The sequence below is a fragment of the Drosophila busckii genome, chromosome 3R, assembly GCF_011750605.1.
Source record: "Drosophila busckii strain San Diego stock center, stock number 13000-0081.31 chromosome 3R, ASM1175060v1, whole genome shotgun sequence".
Taxonomy (NCBI): Eukaryota; Metazoa; Arthropoda; class Insecta; order Diptera; family Drosophilidae; genus Drosophila; species Drosophila busckii.
This window is the reverse complement of record NC_046607.1, coordinates 16,744,433-16,767,804: the sequence shown is the minus strand read 5'-3', so window position 1 is coordinate 16,767,804 and position 23,372 is coordinate 16,744,433. Positions and strand designations below refer to the sequence as shown.

Below are 23,372 nucleotides of genomic sequence, written 5' to 3'. Positions count from 1 at the left end.
GTGATTGTAGCATTTATCAACTTTGACACACCCTAAAGTCTTAGCCCAACAGACAAATGGTTTTACATTTTAAGCCCTGGTTGCTTTAATGGTTCCCTCCAGCACATCCTTTTACTTAATTTTTTATGTCTCGTACTTTTGCCAGCTGTTAACAAAATCTTGGCCACTGTGCGTTCTGGCCACTGGAGTAAACAGGTTGTAAGTAACGATCATGGAAATGTAAATAGCCACTTAAAATTGATTAAAAACAAGCAAAAGCAACTGATGCGGCTGCTGTGCTTGCTCCTCATAATGCCATTTAGGTTGGTATAATATAAATTGTTATGGAGCCGCAAGTGACAAAGAGGCAAAGGCACAGACACAGGCACAGGCTGCAATGCGGAAACGTCAAAGGATCGCTATACAAACGAACTTTATGATTTTATTGTATTGCCAGTTGCATTGTTTGTATTGTATTGCCCATAGATACATTTTGGTCAATTAAGCGCAACATGCCGTCTGTCTGCCTGTCTGTCTGTCTTTGTTGTTAACGGGTTCATAAATGCGTAGCAGGACCAACTTGCTGCTCAAGGTCGCTGTACGGCCTTGCTTGCGGTCGTCGGACGTGTTTGGCGTCTGCGTGTCGTCATTTGGCTTTTATTGCCGCTGAGGGATTGGAGCGAGTGGCAAATGTTGAAATATTTCCACTGATTGCATGCGCCAGCCAGTCCAAGCCGAGCTTATGTAGCTGTGGCTATTTTTATAAATGTGAGACACACTCGCAGAACGGGGTCTTTGGTATGTCATCTTATCGCTGTGCAGCCATCAGAGGCTCAGCCTCAGCCTCAGCTTCAGCTGCAGCATGTGCTCTGGACCCTGTTCCATGCTGTGTGCCTTGTCCATAAACTTGGCGAAAAGAGAATGTGCCTGGCGCAGATTTTAATGCGAAAATACCAGAGAAGCAGATAATGACGATGTTGCAGCCAGCCGTGCCCTCTGCGGTCAGCTGCCTGATGGACAGCTACGGGAACTGGTTACAGCTACTACCACGACTACACGTATACCGTTGCAAGCAGCAGGCAAGCCAAGCAATTATGGCCTCTGTTCGTTGTTCTGTGCTGTGCTGTTGTACCCTCTGTCTGCTCCTCCTCCCTGTTGGGCCATTGGGCTGAGGAAATAATTTACAGTGCGGTAGAACAGCGTCTTAAAGTGTCTGTTGCATGATGAACGTTGAGCGAACACGTTCGCCTCGGGTCACGTTGCAGATCCGTGCCTGAGAATCAGTGCTGGCGATCGGTGTTTGGGGGCGTGTGGCCTCTTATGCGTGTTGGCCATAAATTTGAAAACTACACGATTGTTTGTTGGCCTGACAGGTTGAATGACGCATTCAGCACGCCCTCGCATCCTTTTTAGTTGCTTTTTAATATGGTGGGCGTGCCGCCAAGATGGCCATTCTGACAGCTTGCCCGGCATTAGCCCATTTCCGTATGGGCTCGCTACATTGTTGCTCTGCTTTCTGTTTTCATAAAATAAAGTGGCCGTAGCCATATTTTATTATTTATTATGCAGAATATTGATTCAAATCTTCTGCTTGATCGATCGTGCCTGCGTACAATTTATGACTTGACATTATAATTGACCGATTTGTCTTTATAATTAACGCATGTACTTGCTTGGGGACGAACTGGCTTCTGAAGAGCTTCTACTACTTAATTAACTATAAACAACAAATGAGCTCAGTTACTGGTTTCATTCAGGATGTGATACATCACTCCCCCCATACAGTATAAATTCTATTCTGAGATCCCTTTCACAAATATATAATAGTTAAGGTTATTTTTAAAGAGAAGCTTCATTTGCTGGAATTTGAGGCGTCAATAATTGAATTCGCGATCCCATTGCCGGTAGAGATGATGCAATCCACAGATTCCGCCAACTAGTCAGAGTGGCAGGGTGGCAGCGCATTGGCGTCGCGTACTCTTCCACCACGTAGTTTCTTATCTTTCTGGACATCCTCTCCTTGACCCACATTATGCGACATGATCTGCATAGTCCCATAATATTCACTTAATTCTGTATTTCTTATTCGTCTCCCCAGCATTTGTTGGAACACGAAGAACTACTATTTAAGTATTGCTTTGGCAGGTAATAAAATAAAAAAGGCAGCATTCCGATAAACAGTAATATATAATCCTGGTAGAACGATTACCTGTTGCTGCATTTGCTCCATTTGAATATGAAATATTCGTATATTTAGGTATCGCACCAAATTCAAATGGGGCGCGCACATTCAAATAGCGCGCCAAGTAGAAAACCATCTGATAGATATACCGACCTGCCGCCACCTGCTTACAGCCACCCTGTGCTGCACAAAAGCTGTAATTACGCTGCCAGTCAATAGATGGCGCCAAGTGAAAAGCCCCTTTTTGTTTAACAGTGCTCACTTTTTTAAATTATCTTTTTTTAAATATTCAGTTGCTTTTTATTAGCAATTTTTTCGAAAAAACTAAATGAGCATAAGTAACATATCAGCTAACATTATTAATAGCCATGCAATGAAAAAAAAAATCCGATTTGTTTAACACAAAATAAAAAACGCTTAAATCGCAGAAGTGGGCTGTTGCTTTAAGGTGACCATGTAAAGAGCTAACAAATTCAAAAGCCAATATCGATAGTTTTCGATTGTATGACCTTTTTGTATATAGCTAAAACAATTTGAGTTTGGCGCTATACAATTTATGAGCTTTGTATAATTGGTTTGAATAAGAATAGCATAGTGTGGATAAAAATGTTAATTTATTTATTTTGATGAATTTACCAACTGTTAAATTTAAAACTATACTCAATGCACATTTCGCTTAAATTATGATGGGTTTCGAATTACTTCTGTGTTAACATTAAAGCCCGAAAAGCTATAGTGTTTACTTTTGACAATTTTCACAACTTGCTGAAATATAAAAGTCAAAAGCTCAGTAAATAAAATGTAGTTTATAAAATATCAAACTCACCAGCACAAGCTTGATAAGGAAAACAGCAAACGTAAGAAAATTAATGCTCATGAGCGCAGCTTCCGGTGGAAACTCAAGATTTGATTCATCCAAAATGCCACGCTTGTGTCTGTGCCGCTCTGGCTGCCACAGCACAGCAAAGTGTTGTTCTGTTTAAGATGGCAATTAGAAGTTTTAGATAAAGGTTGAAAAAACAAGACTATACGCACCAATAACTTTAACAAGATTGTCGCGCAATTGTGTCAGCAACTTTATTTTATTTTCAATGCTTAGTGCACCCTTTTTTATCCAAGTGCTCTGCATGGATTTGAGAAACTTAAGGAAGCCCTGCATGCTGGGCAGTTGCAAGTCACCAGCATGTTCACCATTCTCAGGCTGTGGGGCAGCTACAGTTTCAGTTGCATCATGGGTTGAGTGTCGCCGTGAAGTGGTTTCCACTTTGGGTGTAACTACCACTTCTATGTCCACAGGCGGTTGTGCGGTGCTTTTCACCAAAAGCTTAGTTCTGGTGTTGATTATCTGGCTTTGACTTTTATTAGGCACCACAATCTTTGTGCTGTGCTTGAGCCCAACTGCATCGCTGACCACCAAAGGATTACTTTGGCTAAGCCCAAAACGCTCACGTTGATACTCCAGCCAAACCGAACTGGGTGTGCTAAGGTCCTCCGAACTGCGTTGTGGTTGCTTTGCCTGCGAATGCGCAATTTCCACCCACTCTGTTTGACTTACATGCAAAAGTGTCAACGACAGACATAGCTTTGCCACAATTTGTTGCATCTTTCAGCAGTTGCAGCTGTGCAATGACTGGCTGGGAAATTCTAGCTTAAAAGTAACGCTGCCACCGACGCGCGTTGCAACTCGCCGAGCATGAACTGCTGCCCCATTTTCGGTTTTAAATAAAGCTAGCGTCATTTGTTTAAAGCATTACTTAATTGTTTATTTATTTATTAATTATAATTATTATTTTTAAGCTATGCCGTTGGTAATTGCATTAACTATTGTTAGTTTGTTCTATCATAAGTAGCTGAGCGTTTTAGCAAACGTTGAGGTTTGGTTTTTGATTTTTTGTTGTTTTGATCGGTTTGTTGGTCTTTTCTTTTCTAATTGTTTTACACATATTTATACCGTAATAAGTATATTAATAGTAGTATTTAGTTTTGTTTGTAATGAAAATTACGAAAAACGCGAGAGAAATTTTATTATTAAAGACACGACGAGTCAGTGCGAGTAAGTTAAGCCTTTGAAATTCTTGATAGCAAGTGTTATGCAAAAAACGTATGTAAATTCATTTAACAAATGTGCTAAACAAAGTCTAAAACGAGCTTCAAAAATATATATTCATATATATATATCGTAGGTATATAAAATCGTAGGCTAAAGCGCTATTTAACGTGGCGACAAAGATGAAAGCGCATCCATTTTAGTGCCTTGTCGCCAATGGCCTCCACTTTGGGTGAACTGGACAGCCGACAGCCGGCGCAGTGCGTGGGCGATATTAAACTCTCACTGGGCGCACTGTGGCTGCCAGAGAGCGGCTGTGGCTGCAACATAACGGGCGCTGCTTCCTTGCCAGGTCAAATATCAGCCGCACTATCCCAGCGTATGTCATCCGATTCGTGTGTCAGATAACGTCCCAGACCCACCTGCGTTTCCAGTGCGCGCAAATCGCGATACGTTTGCTTATCCTGCAGCCAATAGTGCATCAGACTCTTGTCGCAAGTGTAACGCTTGCGTTGCTTCACCTGCAGCAGATTATTGATGAGGTCAATGGCTGTAAGGAGCGCAGGCATTAGCACAAGAAAGTCAAAATCAAAGTCTGCTTACCATTTGAGCTGATTTCCTTCCAGGGATTGGGTGGATACATAAACGCTGCATTCTGTATCTGATCGTTAATGTCCTCCTCCTCGTTGAAGGGAAACGTGCCGCTCAGGCTTACGTAGATAATGACACCCACGCTCCACATGTCCAGGCTGCGATTGTAGCCTTTGTTGCGCAGCACCTCGGGCGCCAGATACGCCGGCGTGCCCACCACAGAGCGTCTAAAGCTCTTCTCGCCAATGATGCGCGCATAGCCAAAGTCACAGAGCTTCACCTGTGGAAACTCTGCGTCCGAGGAGAGCAGCACATTCTCCGGCTTCAAATCGCAGTGTACTATATTCTGCGAATGCAGGTACTTGAGCGCTATAAGTATCTGAGTAATCAGAAACTTGGTCACACGCTCGCTGAGACGCCCACGCGCATGCGAGAGTATCATCTCGAGCATGTCGCCCTTGAGCTTCTCCATGACCACAAAGATGCGTTCGGGCGTCTCGAACATGCGCTCCAGATTAACCACGCCGCAGTGTGTTATATTCTGTAGTATGGCCACCTCGTTCTTCAGCTGCGCCTCCTGCTTTGTGGGAAAACGCAGCTTGTCAATGACTTTGATGGCCACCTCGCGTTTGGTTTTCTTATGCACGCCGCCATAGACAACGCCAAATTGACCCGAGCCCAGCACCTCGTCGGGAAAGATTTGATAAAGCTGACCCATGTCCTGCACTTGCTCCTCAGACTCGCAGCATTCTAAGCAGTGAACAAATTGATTAGTCAAAAGCTGCAGATTGCGTTTAGTTTATGCACTTACGTGTATTGGTGACATGCATATTTGCCTGGCGTATGCTCGTCTCCCAGCTTTTGGCAATGTCGCTGCCAATGCCGCTGTCTGGCGGCGGCAGACGCACCGCCTGCTCCTCGCCCAGCTGCGGATCCTGGCCCACATAGTATGTCAAGCTGGCGGTGCAGAGCTCAAAGCAGTAGTTGTTATCCCTGCGTGGTTCGCAATTGGTTTCTATGCTCAGCAGATCGGCCAGCGGCAGCTCCTTGTGGTACTTGCTGCCCTGCTCGGAGATGAACAGCGTTATGGTCTTGGAGTCGAGGCGCCAGTAGTAGCGCTTTAACGCCTTGTCCGTCGACGTGAAGTGCACCAGCCAGCCCTCCTTCAAGGCCTGTCCGCCACGCTTCTTTGTATGCTTCACTGACTGCACTATGCGCATCAGTGGAATGTTGGCACTTGGTGAGCTGGAGTTGGATGACTGCGACTGCTCCGATTGGGCATCAGTGGATTTGCTATCAGCGCCAGCGCTGTTATCAGCCAGTCCGCAGCCATTCACCAGCTCGGGCGGTGAGTTTTGTGCATTGGTTAGCGCCTTGGGCGGCTCGCGTGGTCGTCCAGCCACCAGATTGGTGCCGCCGCTATTCGCCTTGGCATATTTGGCATATTCCGTTTGTGTGCTGGGCGCATCCTCAAAGTCGCTGTCATCGAACTCTTCGCGAAAGAAATTGTCGCGCTCCTTGCGTGACGAGCTCTCATTGATCTCCGCCTGCAGCTGACTCAGCTGCGCCTCGCCCGTGCAATCCTGCGGCACTTTGTCCATGCACTTCTTATGCGAATTGTACTGACAGTCGCGACACTGCAGTCCCTGCTTGAACAGACCCTTCAGCAGCTTCTTGCAGTGCTGGCAGACCGTGGGTATGCCATAGGTGTGGACCATAAAGGTGTGAGGTATGCGTAGCACGCTGATCCCATTGCGTCCGCTGCCGCTGCCGGCGGAGTGTGTGCGCTGATGACGAGCGACGTAGCCAGGTATGTTCTATAAAATAAATATATAAAACAACTATTAATTAAATCAAATTTATACATTAAAACTAGCTCACTAAACTTATAAAAGTGTCAAAGAAATAAAAGTTATAAACTTGAAGTTGATTGAGTATTAAGGCCTGATTCAAGTTCTGATAGTTTCATTCTATTATTATAACTTGTTTGAAATTTTAGTCTTATTTTTATATTGATTACAAATTGAGAACTATTATTACTATTTCCAAATATTTGAAGCTGCTAAAGATTATTCAATCTAATTGTTTGTCTCTACTTTGGCGGCACACTACGAGTATTTAATATATTAAGCAAAATAAAAAAGCAAATACAATTTTAAAGTTTATGTTTATTTTGTTATGTAAATAATACAAAATGCTTGCTTGCTAATAAAATTGTCATATCAAAACGTATTTAAATAAACGTAGTGCCCCATTTAATTCTTAATAATATCATTCATAAGCTCCGACATGCGTTTTACCAGTGAACTGCTGGAATCATTGCGTCCCATCGACTCCTCGTTGGACACAAGCGATTGTTGTGAGCTGCCAGTCGGACTGCGTGGCGGTTGGAGCGTAAAGGAGCGCCTTGAGCTGGCATCACTCGAACGATTGCCATTGCAATTGTTGGGAATTTTCACAACGCAACGCTTGTGATAGTTTTGACCGCAGCCTGTGTGCACATGTGTGTGTGGGAGAGAGAAAAGTGGCCACAAGCGAGTTAGCTTCAGTTAAGTTGTCAGTCATGCTACTACACATAGTACATACCATCGCATTTGAGTCCTTGACGCACCAGACCAAACAGCATTTCACCGCAGAAATCACAGAATGTGGGCGCCTTGTATGAATGCACATTGAGGCTGTGCGGCTTTAGCGTTGGCATTTCCGATGTCGGATATAGTATAGCTAAATAACAGACAGACATATATATACATACATATATAACACATAGATAGTTGCTTGACACTTGTTAAATGGCACGTGTAGAGAGGCGTGAGGCGTGAGAAAATTACTTACGACTGGCTGTTAATACAATTTCCACCAAGGACTCGTCCACAACATCCGCTGCGGAATTGATTATGTGTAGCACATTGGGCGAACTGTAGTCGTGTAAGAAGAGCAGTATACGCTCTGATAGATACGTAAGTCCACTATCTGGTATCTGCCCAAATACAAATAAAAGAAAATATGTGTAATGTATATAAATGTGCAAATGTCAAATCTACTACATGCTGTTGTATTTTTGCATTTGATGCGCATAACCGTTTGGCATTTGCTATATTAGCTTATCATATGCTCATATCTTAATTGATTTTCACTGATAAAACGCCTGAACAAAGAGTTGAGCGCATAGCTGGATGCTCTATCGAATACTTCACGCCCAGTAATCTACTTAAATGTATTTGCCTTAAAGCCAACTATTAAGTTCTGCAGCTGAGCCATAAATTGTCTTCTTTATGCCATTAGTATAACCAGCTGAGTTAGATAGCCAAGCATAACTTGCTAAATGGGTGTGTATGTGTGTGTGATGAAATATGATAGTTGCGTCGGCGTTGGCGTTGGCGACGACTGCCTCCTTCGCCCACACTTAGACGCACTTTTGCTGATTCGGGTCAGCAGCGCAGGAGGCGCGAGCGTGAGCGCAGTTTGCCAGCTGCCAGTTTGCCAGCTGGTTAATTGAATTGGTCATGGATAACTACGCAGAAAAGTGGAAATATTTGCGTTTGTATGTGTGAGTGTGAGAGAGTGCACAAATGCATGTAACTTAATGAAATTAAGCAGTTATAGTGCGCACACATAAATTTATTAGGCAACACACACACGTGCGCAAATACTGTTATATATACAGTGAGAAAAATCGATGTCATAACTAATTTTTTTTAATTTGATTTTTAGACCAACTATTTGTGTAAATATTGTTTTAATTAAAAACTAAAATTGCTAAATGCTGCAACAAATATTTGCGCCAACTTAATTTTCTTTTTTTAGGCTATATTTAATTATTATATAAATTATATCAACAATGAATCAATCAATATAGCAGTTCTGCTACCAAAACTATCTTTCATATTATTTTGGTCAGTGTATATGGTAAACATAAGTCTTTGAACCTGGCGCCTTGAGTCTCCCTATGGTCTGTACTCAAACTTTTGTTGACTTGACCGCGTTCCGCTTGTGCCGGTGAGGAGGAGCAAAAATATTTACATGCGTTTGGTCTACGGCCTTTTGCATAATTAAGCAAGCAGATGGTGACCCATTTGTGCGATCCCAGCCACTTTAAGCTCCCCCAACTTCCCCTCACTTTTCATGCCACTCACCTTGGTGTTTATGAAATCGCATGCCAAATCCTTGAGCGATTTTAGCGTGAGTGCATTTACCGGCACACAAACTGCATCGCGTACGCTACCAAATTGAAAGAGAAATGTCACCTCCGGCCCCTCCATGATGACGGGCACGCTGCCAACGCCAACGCCAGCGCCAGCGCCGCTGCCGTTGCTGCCGCTATGTTGCTGTTGTCGTTGGGCCACGTTTGCGCCTTGGGCTGCACTTTGGTATGACCAGCTCCAACTGTTTGCTTGCTCTTGCTCTTGCTGCTGCTCCTGCTGCTGCTTCGTGGGTGGGAGGTGCGAAGTTTCTGCGTTGTTAGTTTGCTCAATAAAAAATATATTTCGTTTCCTGCTGCTCACTGCTGCTGCTGCTGCTGCTTCTGCTTCTGCTCTTTAGGTTGATAGCTTGGCTAATGCCAAGGACGAAATAAGTTTTGTACTGCTTGGCGTTTTAACGTCTTTTATTGTTATAGCTGGACGTTTTTTTCTTTGTGGTTGTATTTTTTTTAATACACTTTTTATGCGGCGGGTTATGGTGCACTCTTCCCTAGTTCCATTAGAGTCAGTCGATGTGGTAATGAGCACTTGGCTTGACAGTCGTTCAATGAACAAAAATGAAATGATAAGCTGCAAAATAAGAACAATTAGTTTGAATGCTAATTAAAAGCGCGGGCTATAAGAATTTTAAAGATAATTATGCTAATTAGCGGCAAAGCTTACAGATAAACTATTATAATCTACAGCTTAGGGCATGGCTTATAACTATAAATAATATGGCGCGTGTATACAGTAGTTAATTTGCTTGGTTAGCTGAACAATTAAATATATTATATGCAACTTGAAAACCAGTTTATTAATTATTGCTGAGAAAATAGTTTCAAAAGTGCAAAGCGCACAATTGTTATAAATCAAAATATTTGAGCTTCAAAATCACTGTCTGGGAAAAGAATGCGCTGGCGACTTACACACACACATGCATATGTGAGAGCAGACAAGCGGCGGTACCAGTGTACGAAATGAAAGCCAAGTTAAAAGAGAAAAAAAAAGACGCCAAGCAAGCGGCAGACAAGCAACTTTCTAAATTTTTTTTTAAGTAGGTGTATTGCTGTAAAGTTGTTCTTGTTGTTGTTGTTATGACTGTTATTCTTGTTGTTGTTGTTGTTGTGCGTAGGAACGCGAGCAGCAAAGCCCAAGTGCGTTTCAAATTTCAAATTGTTGCTTATGGCCTGGCCCGGCTTTGTTGGGGGCCGCTAGCCTAGGCAAAAATAAAGTCATGTTAAGAGATTCAACAGCTTGGTAACTGTTAAAAAACACTTCAAGTGGCTGCTGCTGCTGCTGCTGCTGGCACAAAATCTCGAGCAGCAGCAGCAAATGACGCAGCCCAAAGCCAACTGCTGCTATTTTACACACACACACACACACGTAGCTGCCTTAGAAGCTGTGTTAAATATGCCCACAAGAAAGTTGATTATATACATAACACAAGAGCAACAGCTGCCGCCAGCACCACACAGTGGTTCAGTGGCTTCAGCTTAAAGCACAGCATCGTTTCTATTTTTTATACAATTTACTTTAATAGTTCTATGCACTTTGACTTTGCTTTGGCTGGCAGACAAATCTGTAGCGAATTGATTGCATATTGCTGGTGACTAACCCGTTATAAAGTTGTTGTCTCTGCTGTGTCTGCGTTTTCAATAAAAAGTTTTTATTACTTTTTTAGTTCCATGCGTTGCAATTCGTTGTCGCGTTACGTTCTGAGTTTGCTAAGCCAAAAGAGCAACTGACTTGGGCAACTGAATGTAGTAAATGCGACGCCAGCAGCAGCAGCGGCAGCTAAAACCCGTTTTGATACACACACACACATGCATAACAAGTGAGTGAGAGAGCGAGCGAGCGCGCTTGGCTTGTGTGTGTGTGGCGCTCACACCTCCAATGGCTTTTGCTTAGCATTTTGGTGAACTCTTTGCTCTCACCCCCACCGGCAGCACCACAGTGGGGCCAAGTTTGTTTGTTTCTTTTGTTTGCCAGCTGTAACGAGCTTCAGTTTAGTAGTTGCCCATAGGGCAACTGCCTTCAAAATAAGCAACATTGTTGCTGTCATTGGCGCTCACGCGCTGTCTCTCTTGCACACTCACTCTCACGCTCTTTGTTTTTTCTTTTTGCACACTCTCTGTGTTGTGCGCTCTGTGTTGTTTAGCGGCGCAGTTTTCTTTTGATTGTCATTGTCAAGGCTGTGCGAAAACTACCTGTGGTGGCTGATAAGCGTTTACTAACTGTCACACTGCCAGAGCTTGAGAGCTTGCTGGCCTGGCCTTGGGCCTTGATGGCGTTTTAATGGCCAAGCGGCTGCTGCTGTAATAAAATTATAGTTTCATTTTCTTAGCATACTTCTGGGCGTTAGTTTAAGCAGGACTTATCAGGATATGGCACACAAACATGAGCAAACAGCAAGTGCTTGGTAAATATTTTAACAGGCTTTGTTTCTAATCATGTTTACCCATACGGCCAAGTGTGTTGCCAACTCAAGCGCTTGACAAACGCCAACAGTAGAAAAGGATTTCGAGTACTGCTGCTACATTGTTTATAAGAACGCGCGCGTGCTTGTGTAGCAATTGCTCACATGTTTATTTGTTTGAAATTTTATTGAATCTTCTCTCTACACACACACGAAAATGAAATGAAATGCAAATAGGCAAATGTTGCCGCGACTTGGCGCTGATAAGAGCCATAGACACAATCGCTCAGACGCTGCCGTCGCAGTCGCCGTTGGCGTCGCAGTAGCAGCGTGCGCATGGCAATGGCATCATCATCGATAGATAATTAGCAAGGTGATAATGGGGCCACTGAGAGCGAGACGAGATGCTGCCACGCCATAGCCAGCCACAAGCAGTTCAAATTCCAATGTGGGTGTAAACAGCAGCAGCAGCAGCAACAACAACAACAGCAACAACATGGACCAAGGGCCAAAAAAGCCATTAGAGTCAAACGACTTGAAGCGGCGAGCAATAAATCCCATTTCAGTATTGTGGACTCTCAAGAGTCGAGAGTATGCGTCAGGCTGACGCATTGGTCATAAATATATGTGTGCTTGTGTGTGTGTGTGTGTGTAGCAAGGCCAAGGAATAACTTGTGGTTTATTTTGCTGCTGCTTGCAGACAAACATTTACACTAGAGCACAATAACAACAAAAAATGTGGCATAAAATAAAGCCAACGCACACACACAAACACAAGCACACACACACACACACACGTGATAAATGTAAGCCACAAAACAAAAAATATAAAAAATCTAACAAAAACAACTTGAACTACTGTTAGCTTAAGCTGGAGCGCAATGTTTTTTCTGCTTTTAGCACTCAACGCGTTTTTGCTCAATATTTTCGTACGATTTATATATATTTGCCATTTTTATATGCATAACAATTTATTTTTATAATAATGTCTGACAACATATGCCTTCGATGGCAGCTCATAAAATTGGCTACAACAACACAAACATAATTAGATTCATACACAAACACTACTACATACATATATACACTAGCGTACTATGTGCATGCACATTAATTTGCATTATTAATATGCATTGCCAACACACACACACATACACTCACTCACTGACACACAGACACACCTTTATTCGTGGCCCATTTCGCGCTGGCAATTTTAGTTAGAATTTTAAATTTTTTCTTTTGTATATTTTGTTGCTGTTGTTGTTGTTGTTGGTGTGTGTGTGTGTGTTTTCTTGTTTTTTTGCACTGTGTCAACGCGAACGTTGTGACAGCATCGCCTCACACGTTGTCCTGCCGTTCCCAGAGCGCGCACGCTTAACCAGGATAATTCGCACGTTTGCACATGAGCATGCCTGCCGCACAACTGATAAAACGACTGAAGTCGAGCAAAGTCAAAAGCCAAAAGCAATACCAGCCGCCGTCGCCGCAGCAGCGGCCGCAGCAGCAGCAGCAGCCAGGCAGCCAGCCAGCCAGCAGAGGCTTAGCTTAGCTTCACTCAATTCGCCTCAGAACTTAAACTGCGCTCAGCGGTGGTCTTGCGCTCCCACTAACAATCACAACAACGACAACAAGAACAACAGCCAAAGCATAAAAATGAAAATAAATACAAATGTTAAGAGCGCTGACTACTGTTGCGCTTAACACAGCATGACAGTCGTTAAGCGTGAGAGCGCTACCAAAAGAAGAGCGGGAGCGCGGCAGCGCAAGAGAGAGCGAGTGCTCGCACACTGTGGTAACTGACGCGTTTCCTTAATTGCGGTTTGCTTGTGTTTATTTATGCTTTAATGCTGTGCAACTTTCCTGTTGTTTATATCAACTCGCAGCCACTACACTTTACTATTTAATTCATCAATGAGTTTAGCATTTTGCCCCACTGTTTATAGTAAAAAGCGCAGCGCTCTGCAGCTTTGACACTGCAGAGTTGACAACTGTTTACAATATTCTAATCTTAAGTTATGCACATATTTTAAAGATTTTTATATTTTGTTTATACAGCATTTTATGTTATTTACATATTACAGCATTTTGTTTATTTAAACTTTTGGCATTTGTTTATTTAGCTACACGTATTGCTTAAGCGCTAAGAGCGCAGCTATGCAGTGCTCTTTGCAAAGAGAGCTGTGCTTTCTGCTCTTAGATTTAGCTTCATGTTGTAAAGCTTTGCTGCGAAAGCATTGTACACTGCAAATAATTTCACATACATTAAATTCAACGTGTTCGTTTCGACGTTGCGTTTTCAGTAAAACACGTTCGAGCATATTGCTAAGCGCTTTAACGAAAAATTTGCAGCTAATTAACACGCTCTCAAATGTCAAGCGGAAGTGTTGGCGGATGTTAGCAGCTTTTGGCAAATAGTATAGAAATAGCTTAAACGTTGCGTTTTCTTCGGTTCTTTTTTTTTTTTTGTTTTTTTGCAAGCCAAAAAGCTTTGGCACACAAGCACACTCAAACAATTAAGGCGTAAAGGCGAAATAGAACGAAGCAACTTCAAAAAGGAAGCATGAAATGGTGCTAGCAACAGCAACAGCAACAGCAACAGCAACACATGGCATACTAAAGTGGGCGTGGGCATTGGGGCGTGGCTGGTGGGGCATGACTGGTTGTTAAGGCTGCTCGGAGTTTTTTAGGTCTGCCCAACTGACAACAAAAGCGCTGCACGTAATATAATAAAGAGATTTTCCATGGCATACAAAGCGGCACACACACACAGACACACAAATGGTTGCATGCCACATATGGAAGAAGGCTACGCAATTGTGCACACATTCGTATCGAAATTGTTCTTAAGCTAAGCAAAAAATAATTGGCCTTGTAGCTTTGCAGTTTGCCTCACTTTGAGTTTTATTCGCCAGCTGTGCAACAGTTTGTTGGCACACGTTGCGTATACGCAATACGCTTACGCATAAGCAGCCAATTAGCAGGCTAATATTTGTGTGGCAGTGTAATGCTTACTTTATTGACAATTGATTAACTGTACTTAAGAACATAAATCTACGTTAACGTTGAACATAATTTAAAGTGAGGCTAAAGAAGGCTTAAAATTTATTTGATATTACTACTACTAGCGGCAGTCTCAGCGGCTTCAGTTGCAGTTGCAGCTGCATGGAGGCACATAAAACTAACGGCACTAAGTGGCCACGCCTACAGCTTTGGTGGGGGGGAGGCGTAACTGTGCGAGAGTCTGTGTGCCATGCATAATGCGGCAATTGTTAAACCAAATGCAAATAGACGTTGCTACCCAAGTCTCCAGTCAGGCTGCCCCATCCAGGACTTTGAGCGTGCGGCACATAAATCAGTTTCCTGGCTGCGGCAGCTGTGGCTGTGGCAGTGGCAGTGTCTTGGCCATTGTGCACGCCTCCTTGTCGACTGAGAGTTTGGTAATGCGCTTTAGCGTTTTTATGCTTTGCATGTACAATTTCTTGGCCAACTCCTTGTCCTGGCCAGCCTCCGAGCTTGCCGCAATTTCGCAGTCACTGCAAGTAGCCAAGAATTTGTTGCACACACACACACAATCGAAAATGAAGTAAGAAATAGTTGCATGTAGTTGCAGCGGAAACAAAGTGCTGCCGCTAATGCGGCAATTGCTAAAACTCACTTGAAGTACTCGCCGCTCACTTGCTTCAGCTGCGGATCCGTTGCCAGGCGTATCGCCGTCTGTGCGCCCTCGTAGGCATTCTTCATGAACAGCCACATCCAGGGGTAGGTGATCACTTTAACGCAAAATGCGGACATCAGTGGTGAGCTGCAAAGCAGTTGCGCAAATAAACCAAAAGTTAACTAATTTCATTGGCATTGTAATTAGAAAAAAACAAGCGAAATAAAAGCCGAGCTAAGTGCTGGCCCAAAATGAAAGGAGGAGCAGTCGGCATTGTTTTAAAAACTTGAGCGCATTACCAGGCTTATTGTTAAGTTGAGTTGGCGTTGAAACGAATTTCAAATACGCTGTCCTGAAGTTTAAATTAAAATTAGGAATTAGTGTTTGAAACAAATTGATTTGAATCAGAGTTTGACTCGCTATAACTTATTAAATTACATTTCAAAGTACCATATATTGTACAAAATAATTTATAAATTAAACATGCCTTACATTGAAACTCATGGACAGCAGCATTTGCATTTTAATGCCTGCCAGGCTCATTGTATTGTTTGCTTTCGGCCTTGTCATTGTTTTAATAACAATTTTCAATTACTTTGACAACTGGCAACAAAAAAAAAAAAAAAAACGATAAGCTCATATTTAAATTTAATGCTCAACGCATTAACTCAACCAAGCGCCGCCGCCCAAAACAACAAAAGCACTTATTGCAGCAAAGGAGTTGAAAGCAAAGGCGACGCAGCGGGGACGCTTGCAACACAAGTTGAGCGCAATTTGCTTAGCTGCTGCTTGTTGCTGCTTTTGTTGTTGCCTGCCTGGCGTACGCCCGTACAATGGGCGCTAGGTTCACCGACACTTGAACATGATAAAACGATAAATAAATAATTAATGCGTTTAACTTTTCCATTTACGCTTTTTCCGTGACTTGAGCATTAACTGCTTTTCATTTTCCGACAGTACACACACACATACACAGACAGACAAACACACGGATACACAAGCTATACAAAGGCGCGTGTGCAAGTGTGCATGAGCGACTGTTATCTACCCCCAGCTTTGGCTTTGGCTTTGGCTTAGGTCAATGCTGCTTCTATTCAAAACGCGTTTAAGCTTAAGCATCCCCCAGTTAATACCCCAGCTGCATTTCAGTTGCACATTAAGCAGCCTTAGGGCTTGCTAAGCCACAGCACAGCAAAGTTCATGTTCATGGCTGCCATGCAGCGTCAGTTGATTACACTGCCAACTGCTTCTCTTTCTCATATACTTTTTTTTTATGCGTGTGAAAAGCACAACAAAATCTCTATGTAAAACGCTTGCCAATGACTGCAGGGCGTATGCTTAATGCGCAAACTGTTAACTAGCAAATGAACATACAGCAGCCAGTTAAAGCTTACACGCGGCGTATACGCAATGTGTAATTAAACAAGGAAGCACAGCAAGTTATAGTTAAATTTACGCTTACTTTTAGTTTTTGGGGCATAACAAACTTGCACATTATATCAAGATTGTGGCAGAAGATACATAAATTTGAAGCTAAAAGCAACTGGCAAACAAACCTTGTGTTGCTTCAAAAATTCTGGCGAAAAAACTGACAGGAAGCCATGAAAAGCCTGTCAGTATCTATAAAAAATAATTTGATAGGCAATATAAATAGGCTTTCAACATATGGATATATGATAAGAGAGAGCGCGAAGGCAGCGTTAATAATTTAAAAGTTAATAATAAATATTCTCACGCTGCTTTTTGCATTAAAATTATTGTGCTACATGACGTATGTGCTTTATATTTTGTTTAAATTAAGCATACGCCAGGTGTGTAATGCAATGCTGCTGTAGCTGCAACCAATTGCGTTTCAATAAATAATAAGCAAAATCTAGTCGATGAACTGTCAGTTGTGCTGTCTAGTTGTCGATGCAACATGCCGACAGCCCAAGCACAGCGACTGCCAAAGCAACTGCCTTGACCGCCTCAGAGCGAGCGAGCGCAAAAGGGTAAGAGTAAAAAAGTGCTATACATGGCTGACAGCTGTTCCAGCCAGATACACGCCTGGCAGTCATAAAAAGAAAAGGCAGCAGCAGCAGCAAAAGTCACAGTTATCTCGCGCTCAGTTGTCTATGCTGACAGCAGAAGCGACTGGCTGGCTGGCTGGGGGTGGGGCAACCCGTGTGGTTGTGTAAAAGTACAACAAAAGTTCAATTTGGCGCTACAAAGTCTGTAAATGGTGTATCTACAACTTGCAGCAGCAGCAAGACATGAACAAGGCAAGCTGCATGCCCCAACTACAAATACACAAGCTAAACAAGTAGCAAGTAGCAAAAGGTGCAAGTTGAGCTGTAGGCCAACAGCAGCAAGTACACGTCCACTTGATGTTGCTGCCGCTGTTCATTTGCTGCTTTATTGCCACAGCCTGGGGCACCGCTGCCTCGCATTGGAGTCTATTGTGCTTGGCGCTGAATGTGCCACGTGCCTATATGGCCTGAGCCTGAGCCAGAGCCTGTCAAGGTGCTGCGTTTTATGTCCAAATGATTTGTATGCTTGCCCCCGTAGACGTTTGATTTCAGTTGCTTTTTTTGCTGCTGCTGCTTTGTTTCCGCTCTTTGTGCTACACTTGCCAACAACAGCAGCAACAGCAGCAACAAAAGTAACAACAGCGTTAGTATTTGGCCTGATTCTTATGCCATTTTGCAAATTGTAATGACGCATGTTAACAATGTTGCTGCCACACAGCCATACACATATGTATGCATGTCTATGTGTGTGTGTGTCTGCACACATAACAGTCTGTGTCTGTGTATGTGATGGATTATGGTTTTGTGGCTTTTGTGACAGCCTTACAACCTTTTGTGGCAGTGTCCAGCACACAGCTAGCTGAGCCTAGCCTTGCCACACACACACACACAGCAACTATATTTCAATTATTGCTATTCAATTGTGTAATTTGTGGTGCGTGCAACCAACAAGCCTAGCCCCAGACACAGACAAAGCCACACACACACACACACACATACAACGCTTACATTTGATCAGCATTTGCGCTTGTTGTGAACTTATTGTTGCAGCAATTTGTTAACTTCATGCCACGTTGCGCTCACACACACACATACAAAACGAAACCTTGTTAAAAGTTGCAACATACAAAATTTAAGTTTTTTTTTGTTACAGACACTTGTAAGCTTGCTCTGGGGCATTAGCAAATGTCCGCAGCTCTGTTACATTTGCAAATAAAACATAAAACGCGGCAAAGGGCAATTGGGAAAGAAAGTTGTTATAGACTAGCATTTCGAAATAAAAAACTTAAATGACATGCTATAACTTTTTAGACCCAAAATCCCAGCAAGTTGTGCTAAAGTTCGAGCTTGAACTGCTGGCAGCTTCAACTTGCAAATAATAAAGTTGCATTTCGCAAAGATTTACAAATTTGAAGCACGTGAGCTGTCTTAAAATGCATTCGAAATTTATATGCAGCTGCAAATTGAAGTTGGTTTGAGCTCTTAAACGGATTTAAACTGAACTGATGTTGAGCTTCGATATATTAATTGGAGCTGCAAGCCATTTGATGTTGCTTAGAACTAACAAGTTTGCTTGATTGTAAGCAGTTCTAGTTGAGTTGAAAACAAAACTAGCAATTTGTTCAACTTTCGAGCGCATAAAAACTTGTTACAGTCAAATAAATCAATGCCATTTAAATTGGCTTGTTTTTGAATTTTATATGCTTTTAATTTCCAAGAGCTTAACTTTAAATGCAGTAAGTTAGCTTTTGCTTAGACGTAAGCTAAGCCACTGCAACTGTTACAAAATAAATTTAATTTAATAAATAAGCATACGTTAAGTTTTTCAAGCAGCAAATTCCTTTTTTGTCAGCAAACTGCACTTTTCAATCTTCAATAAACACACATGTTAGAAAAAAAATAAACTTTTTGCTTTTGCTAGAGAAATTTAAAAGTTTTGCTTATTGTTTTTGATAAGTTTTTGCTGTTGTTAGCAGCTCTCAACAGCTGCTGGACAGCTGCTGGGCTCTCTGAGCCTTTCATTTGTCTTTATTTTGCTGCTGACTTTATTTTGGGTACACATCGCGTCGACAGTTGTGCGTTTGTCTAATTTATAACTGTCAGAAAGTTGCAGACTTGTGACTGCGTCTCGTGAGAGGAGAGCAGCATCAATAAATCTCGCATTAATTTGGCACCCATCATTTAAGCATGGACTTGTCAAACTGAAAAGCTGACGGCGCCAACAACAAGGACAACAACAGCAACTGTCAGCTGTGCGCGATTGTGTCATAATTCAGAGCATTGCACATGGCGTTAGTTAAACTTTTGTTTGCCCTTGGCTAGCTTACGCTTAAACTAGGCAATTGGCAACTATTTGCAGCTTTAGCTCTCTGCTTGGCATTTTAATTATCATATTTCATTGTGACAGTCTTTCTGTCTCTCTGTGTGTGTTGCAAGTGCCACTCGATGTGGGCTGATAAACGCTTACCAAGCGGTGTTTGCTGCAGCTGCTGCAAAGCCTTTTAGACAATTTCGTCCTTCCGCAAATTTGCAGCTGTTTGTCGTGTTCGCACGTCCTCTTCTGTGTATTGTGCAAATTTTTGTTATTTTCACTCTCTACACTCACACACACACACACAATAGCACACGCATTAGTAGTGCAGTATAATTTGCATGCCCACTGTTTTTTATATATACTATATAGCTCTGGATTTTATTGCTTTTGACAGCTATACTAACGGCATTTTAGCTGCACGCCTAGCACTCGAAAATGCTCAAATGCTTGTTAGCTTTAGTTGCAGTCAAATGTTTGTTAGGCAGCAAATAAATAATTGCTTAAGAAAAATTTAATTAAATTGAAACGATTTATAATTTGCTATGCATATAAAATTTTCAGCTGCCCCAACTATGCAATCAACTATTATAAAGAATGTAAGACTTAACAAAACATATAAGATGCTGAACATGTAACTAAATATTTGTTATACTTTCACTGATATATTATATTACAATATTCATTTATGTCTCAACCCTATTTTCTGTTAAGCTTGACACTTTTGAATACCCAATGCAGCTTTTAATACTCAAATTGTCTATTATAATTACGTTTCGAAATATCAATTACTATTTATATATGCCTTTTAGCTATTGCACGCTGGTTTAACCTTTTTCAAAGTCAATTTGTTAGCGAGCGAGCCTACCTGATGTCTAGTCTGGCCGCCAGCAGTTCAATAAGTAACTCAAGGACTTGCACTCTTTAATTACATTTGCATTTGACCTTTGGGGCTCGAATTTGAGCAGTGCGCTGCCAAGTGCTGAGCTTGCTGCTGGTCAGGCCCACGCCCAGTGGCCTTTAAGTGTGACGCCGCCTGCTGACCTAAGCCTACGCCCACGAGCGGGCAGCTACACTCAAAGCACGTTTCAAGGAGCAGCAGCAGCAAAAAAACGGCACAAAAAAGTTTTGCGGTGAACGCGAAATGAGCTTAAAAAATTTAGTTATGCAGCTTGCAAGTTGCATGTGGTAAGTTTTGATTTCAATTAGGGCCAGAACTCACTCGCCTGGCCTGGCCTGGTTACTTACTGGCGCAAATGGCGTGTGCCCCGCACAAGTCCCGGCGTGCAGCAATTGACCGTGACTGTTGTACCTACGGGGAAATCAACGCGCAAGCTTTAAAACTCTGACATAAATTGGACACGCCCTAGACTTACCTGTGAGCTCCTTCGCCAGCCAGCGCGTGGCCAGAACGAGGGCCAACTTGGAGTGTGCGAAGGCGTCGCGTGCATGAAACTTCACCGCCCAGCTGCCCACATTGAGCGGATCATCAAAGTCCATTTTGGCTGCCTGATGTGCATGAGCTGAAGTAAAGATAATGCGTCCCTGCTCGGAGCGTTCCAAGTGCGGCAGCAGCAGCTGCGTTAACAGCAGCGGCGCCAAATAGTTTACCTGCAAATGCTGCTCGAAGCCATCGCCCGTGGGCACTTGTGTGTTGCCAAACACCATGCCCGCATTGTTGACCAGCACATCGATGCGTTCGAACTCGGACATCAGCTGTGCCGCAAACTGCTGCACGCTGCTTAGCGAGCACAAGTCCAGCTGTCGCACCTCGACAAAGTAGCGCTCCGCCGGATTGGCGCTGCTGCTGTCATTGGGATCGAGTGGAGTGCGGCAGCCTAGCTCACGCTTGATTATGGCCGCAGCACGTTCGCCAGCCGTCAAGTTGCGGCAGGCGAGTATAATGCGCCCGCCACGTGCCGCCAGCGCTTTGGCAATCTCAAAGCCCATGCCGCTGTTGCCGCCCGTCACAACGACAATTTGCTCCTTGATCTGATTATCGTTGGGACAGCGCTGCCCACTCATTATGGTGCTGCAATGCGGGTTCAGAGTTCAGTTAAAATGGGCGGTTTGGGTTGCATAAGTATTTTGGGTAATGAGTTGTAACCATCATATTGGTTGCAGGCATTATTTCAACTGTGCCTAACTAATTGCCCAGCTCTCGCTCTAATGTCATTAGTTAGCTCATTAGCATACGTATTAGCTGTAATTTGGCAGCAGCAAGCAACAATTTATTTTATTCACAGCTAAAGTTAAGGCTGGCAAGCTTAATAAGACTATAATAAATACAATTTGCTTTGAAGGCTTTAATTGAAGCGTTGCTCAAATCTGTGCAGGCTTGTGAAATGTTGTTAGTACTGCTAAAATATGCATAAATTAATATAAAAAAGTTTTTCAAAATGTTTGTTATAACTTATAAGTTCTAATTAAAATAATCATCAAAAGCTGATCTAAAACATTTTATTTTATCTCTTATTAAATGACTTAGGCACTTGAGCTATTAAACTTTTTTGTCTGTGCTTTGTGTGAAATTAAATATCTTTGCGTTGAGTTTCTGTATAAATAAACATAGCGGTCTGTTAGTTTAGTTGCTTGAGTCCAACATAAATTCTAAATATATGAAGTCAGCTTAAATTTGCACAATCTATTGACTCATATTTTCAACTTCCGTATACATAAATTTCTCTTTTTGAAATTGCTGCATGTTTACTTAATTCTAGTTTAGTTTACAGCCATGATAGGCTGGCTTAAATTTCAACCTTTTTATTTGCCATGCTGACTTGTAACTTGTATTTAAAATGTACATAGTGTATAGCCCAACACTTTAGTAGATATTTATGCATATAAGCTCATAGCCCAGGCACCCATTACTTGCAACACTGAAGCGTGGCAAATGCTTAGTTTAGAGATCTTGTAGCTTGCTGGCATTTGGCACTTCATTGCTCCGACACTTGTGAGTAAGCACTTTTGAAGCTTTCAGCATTAATTTAGCAGTGAGGTTTGCTTTGCAGCTAAACTTGGCGAGCACACTGGATACACTTTGGGAAATATTTGTATTTGTGGCACTTGACAGTTGGGGTTACATATTGCAACTGCAGCGCCCACACAGACACACACTTGGGGGCACCTGCAACAGCTGCAGCCAGCACACAAAACCGCAGAGCGAGCAAAAATAATCTTTTTTGGGGATATAACATATTATGCCAGCGAACGAAGATGCCGCGTCCGCTTTATGAAATCCACTTAAAAAGTTTTGCGCATAAAGCGTATATTTTTTTATAATTTTATTTTTTTACTTGTGCGCGACATTTATGAACGTGTCCGGTGAAAGTTTTCAACGGACAGCAGGCAGGCGGCACAGCAGGGCGCATCTTATCGTTAGTTGCACGCTCTTGGCTTGGCAGGCAAAGAGTAAAGAAAACTTACCGCACTGTAATCACGAGGCCCACAAGCAATGCCGCTATGGTTGGCCACCAGGTGGAGAAGGGATCAGCCCGCTCAAACATGCTCAGCACACGTTCCATGATTACGCCCGCGACTGCTTCGCTTCTCTTATTGATGTGAAGAAATGTGAATAATACGACTGCACTGCGGACACGCTGAGCTCGCACTGAAGCCGGACTGTAGGCAATGCTATAATAAATAAATAAATATATAAATTCTCATTGCAGCAGCAGCGCTGTGCACAGCATGGACCAGTGGCTTGACTTTTACGCTCACACGCGCCCACCCGCACCCGCTGTTCGCTTTCAACCCGCACGGATTTCCATAGCAACTGCCGCTGCTGCTGATGCGTTCGCTGACAATTGAATTTAAATGCCTGAGCTGCTGAGTTCGCTCCCCCACAATAATTCGGCATATTTTCAATTTACATAAATGCTTGTTGCGCGACATTTAAATAAACGCCGGCGAGAGAGCGAAGAACCGACCGACCGACTGAGAGTAGCACCTGTCTGTCTGTCTGTCTGTCTGTCTGCGAAAATTTGTATTTACACGCA

The 23,372-nt window shown here is 42.8% G+C and overlaps 3 protein-coding genes across 3 annotated transcripts; all 3 read right to left on the bottom strand.

The window, feature by feature from the left end:
* Positions 1-2,842: 2,842 nt before the first annotated feature.
* LOC108602648 lies at positions 2,843-3,813 on the bottom strand. The gene is made up of 3 exons (XM_017990794.1): positions 3,197-3,813; positions 2,988-3,136; positions 2,843-2,926 (listed from the first exon to the last, which is right to left on the bottom strand). Exons 1-3 carry the CDS (start codon positions 3,762-3,764, stop codon positions 2,843-2,845), a joined length of 801 nt encoding a protein of 266 aa, XP_017846283.1. The 5' UTR covers positions 3,765-3,813.
* Positions 3,814-3,941: 128 nt separating this feature from the next.
* Positions 3,942-10,706, bottom strand: LOC108604251 (serine/threonine-protein kinase D1). The gene is made up of 8 exons (XM_017993633.1): positions 10,599-10,706; positions 8,936-9,571; positions 7,635-7,779; positions 7,386-7,523; positions 7,100-7,290; positions 5,611-6,616; positions 4,812-5,549; positions 3,942-4,758 (listed from the first exon to the last, which is right to left on the bottom strand). Exons 2-8 carry the CDS (start codon positions 9,059-9,061, stop codon positions 4,562-4,564), a joined length of 2,541 nt encoding a protein of 846 aa, XP_017849122.1. The 5' UTR covers positions 9,062-9,571; positions 10,599-10,706; the 3' UTR covers positions 3,942-4,561.
* A 3,584-nt stretch (positions 10,707-14,290) lies between these two features.
* LOC108602182 (retinol dehydrogenase 13) lies at positions 14,291-22,970 on the bottom strand. Its single transcript, XM_017990221.1, has 5 exons — positions 22,801-22,970; positions 20,751-21,406; positions 20,623-20,686; positions 15,055-15,201; positions 14,291-14,932 (listed from the first exon to the last, which is right to left on the bottom strand). Exons 1-5 carry the CDS (start codon positions 22,896-22,898, stop codon positions 14,752-14,754), a joined length of 1,146 nt encoding a protein of 381 aa, XP_017845710.1. The 5' UTR covers positions 22,899-22,970; the 3' UTR covers positions 14,291-14,751.
* Positions 22,971-23,372: the final 402 nt, after the last annotated feature.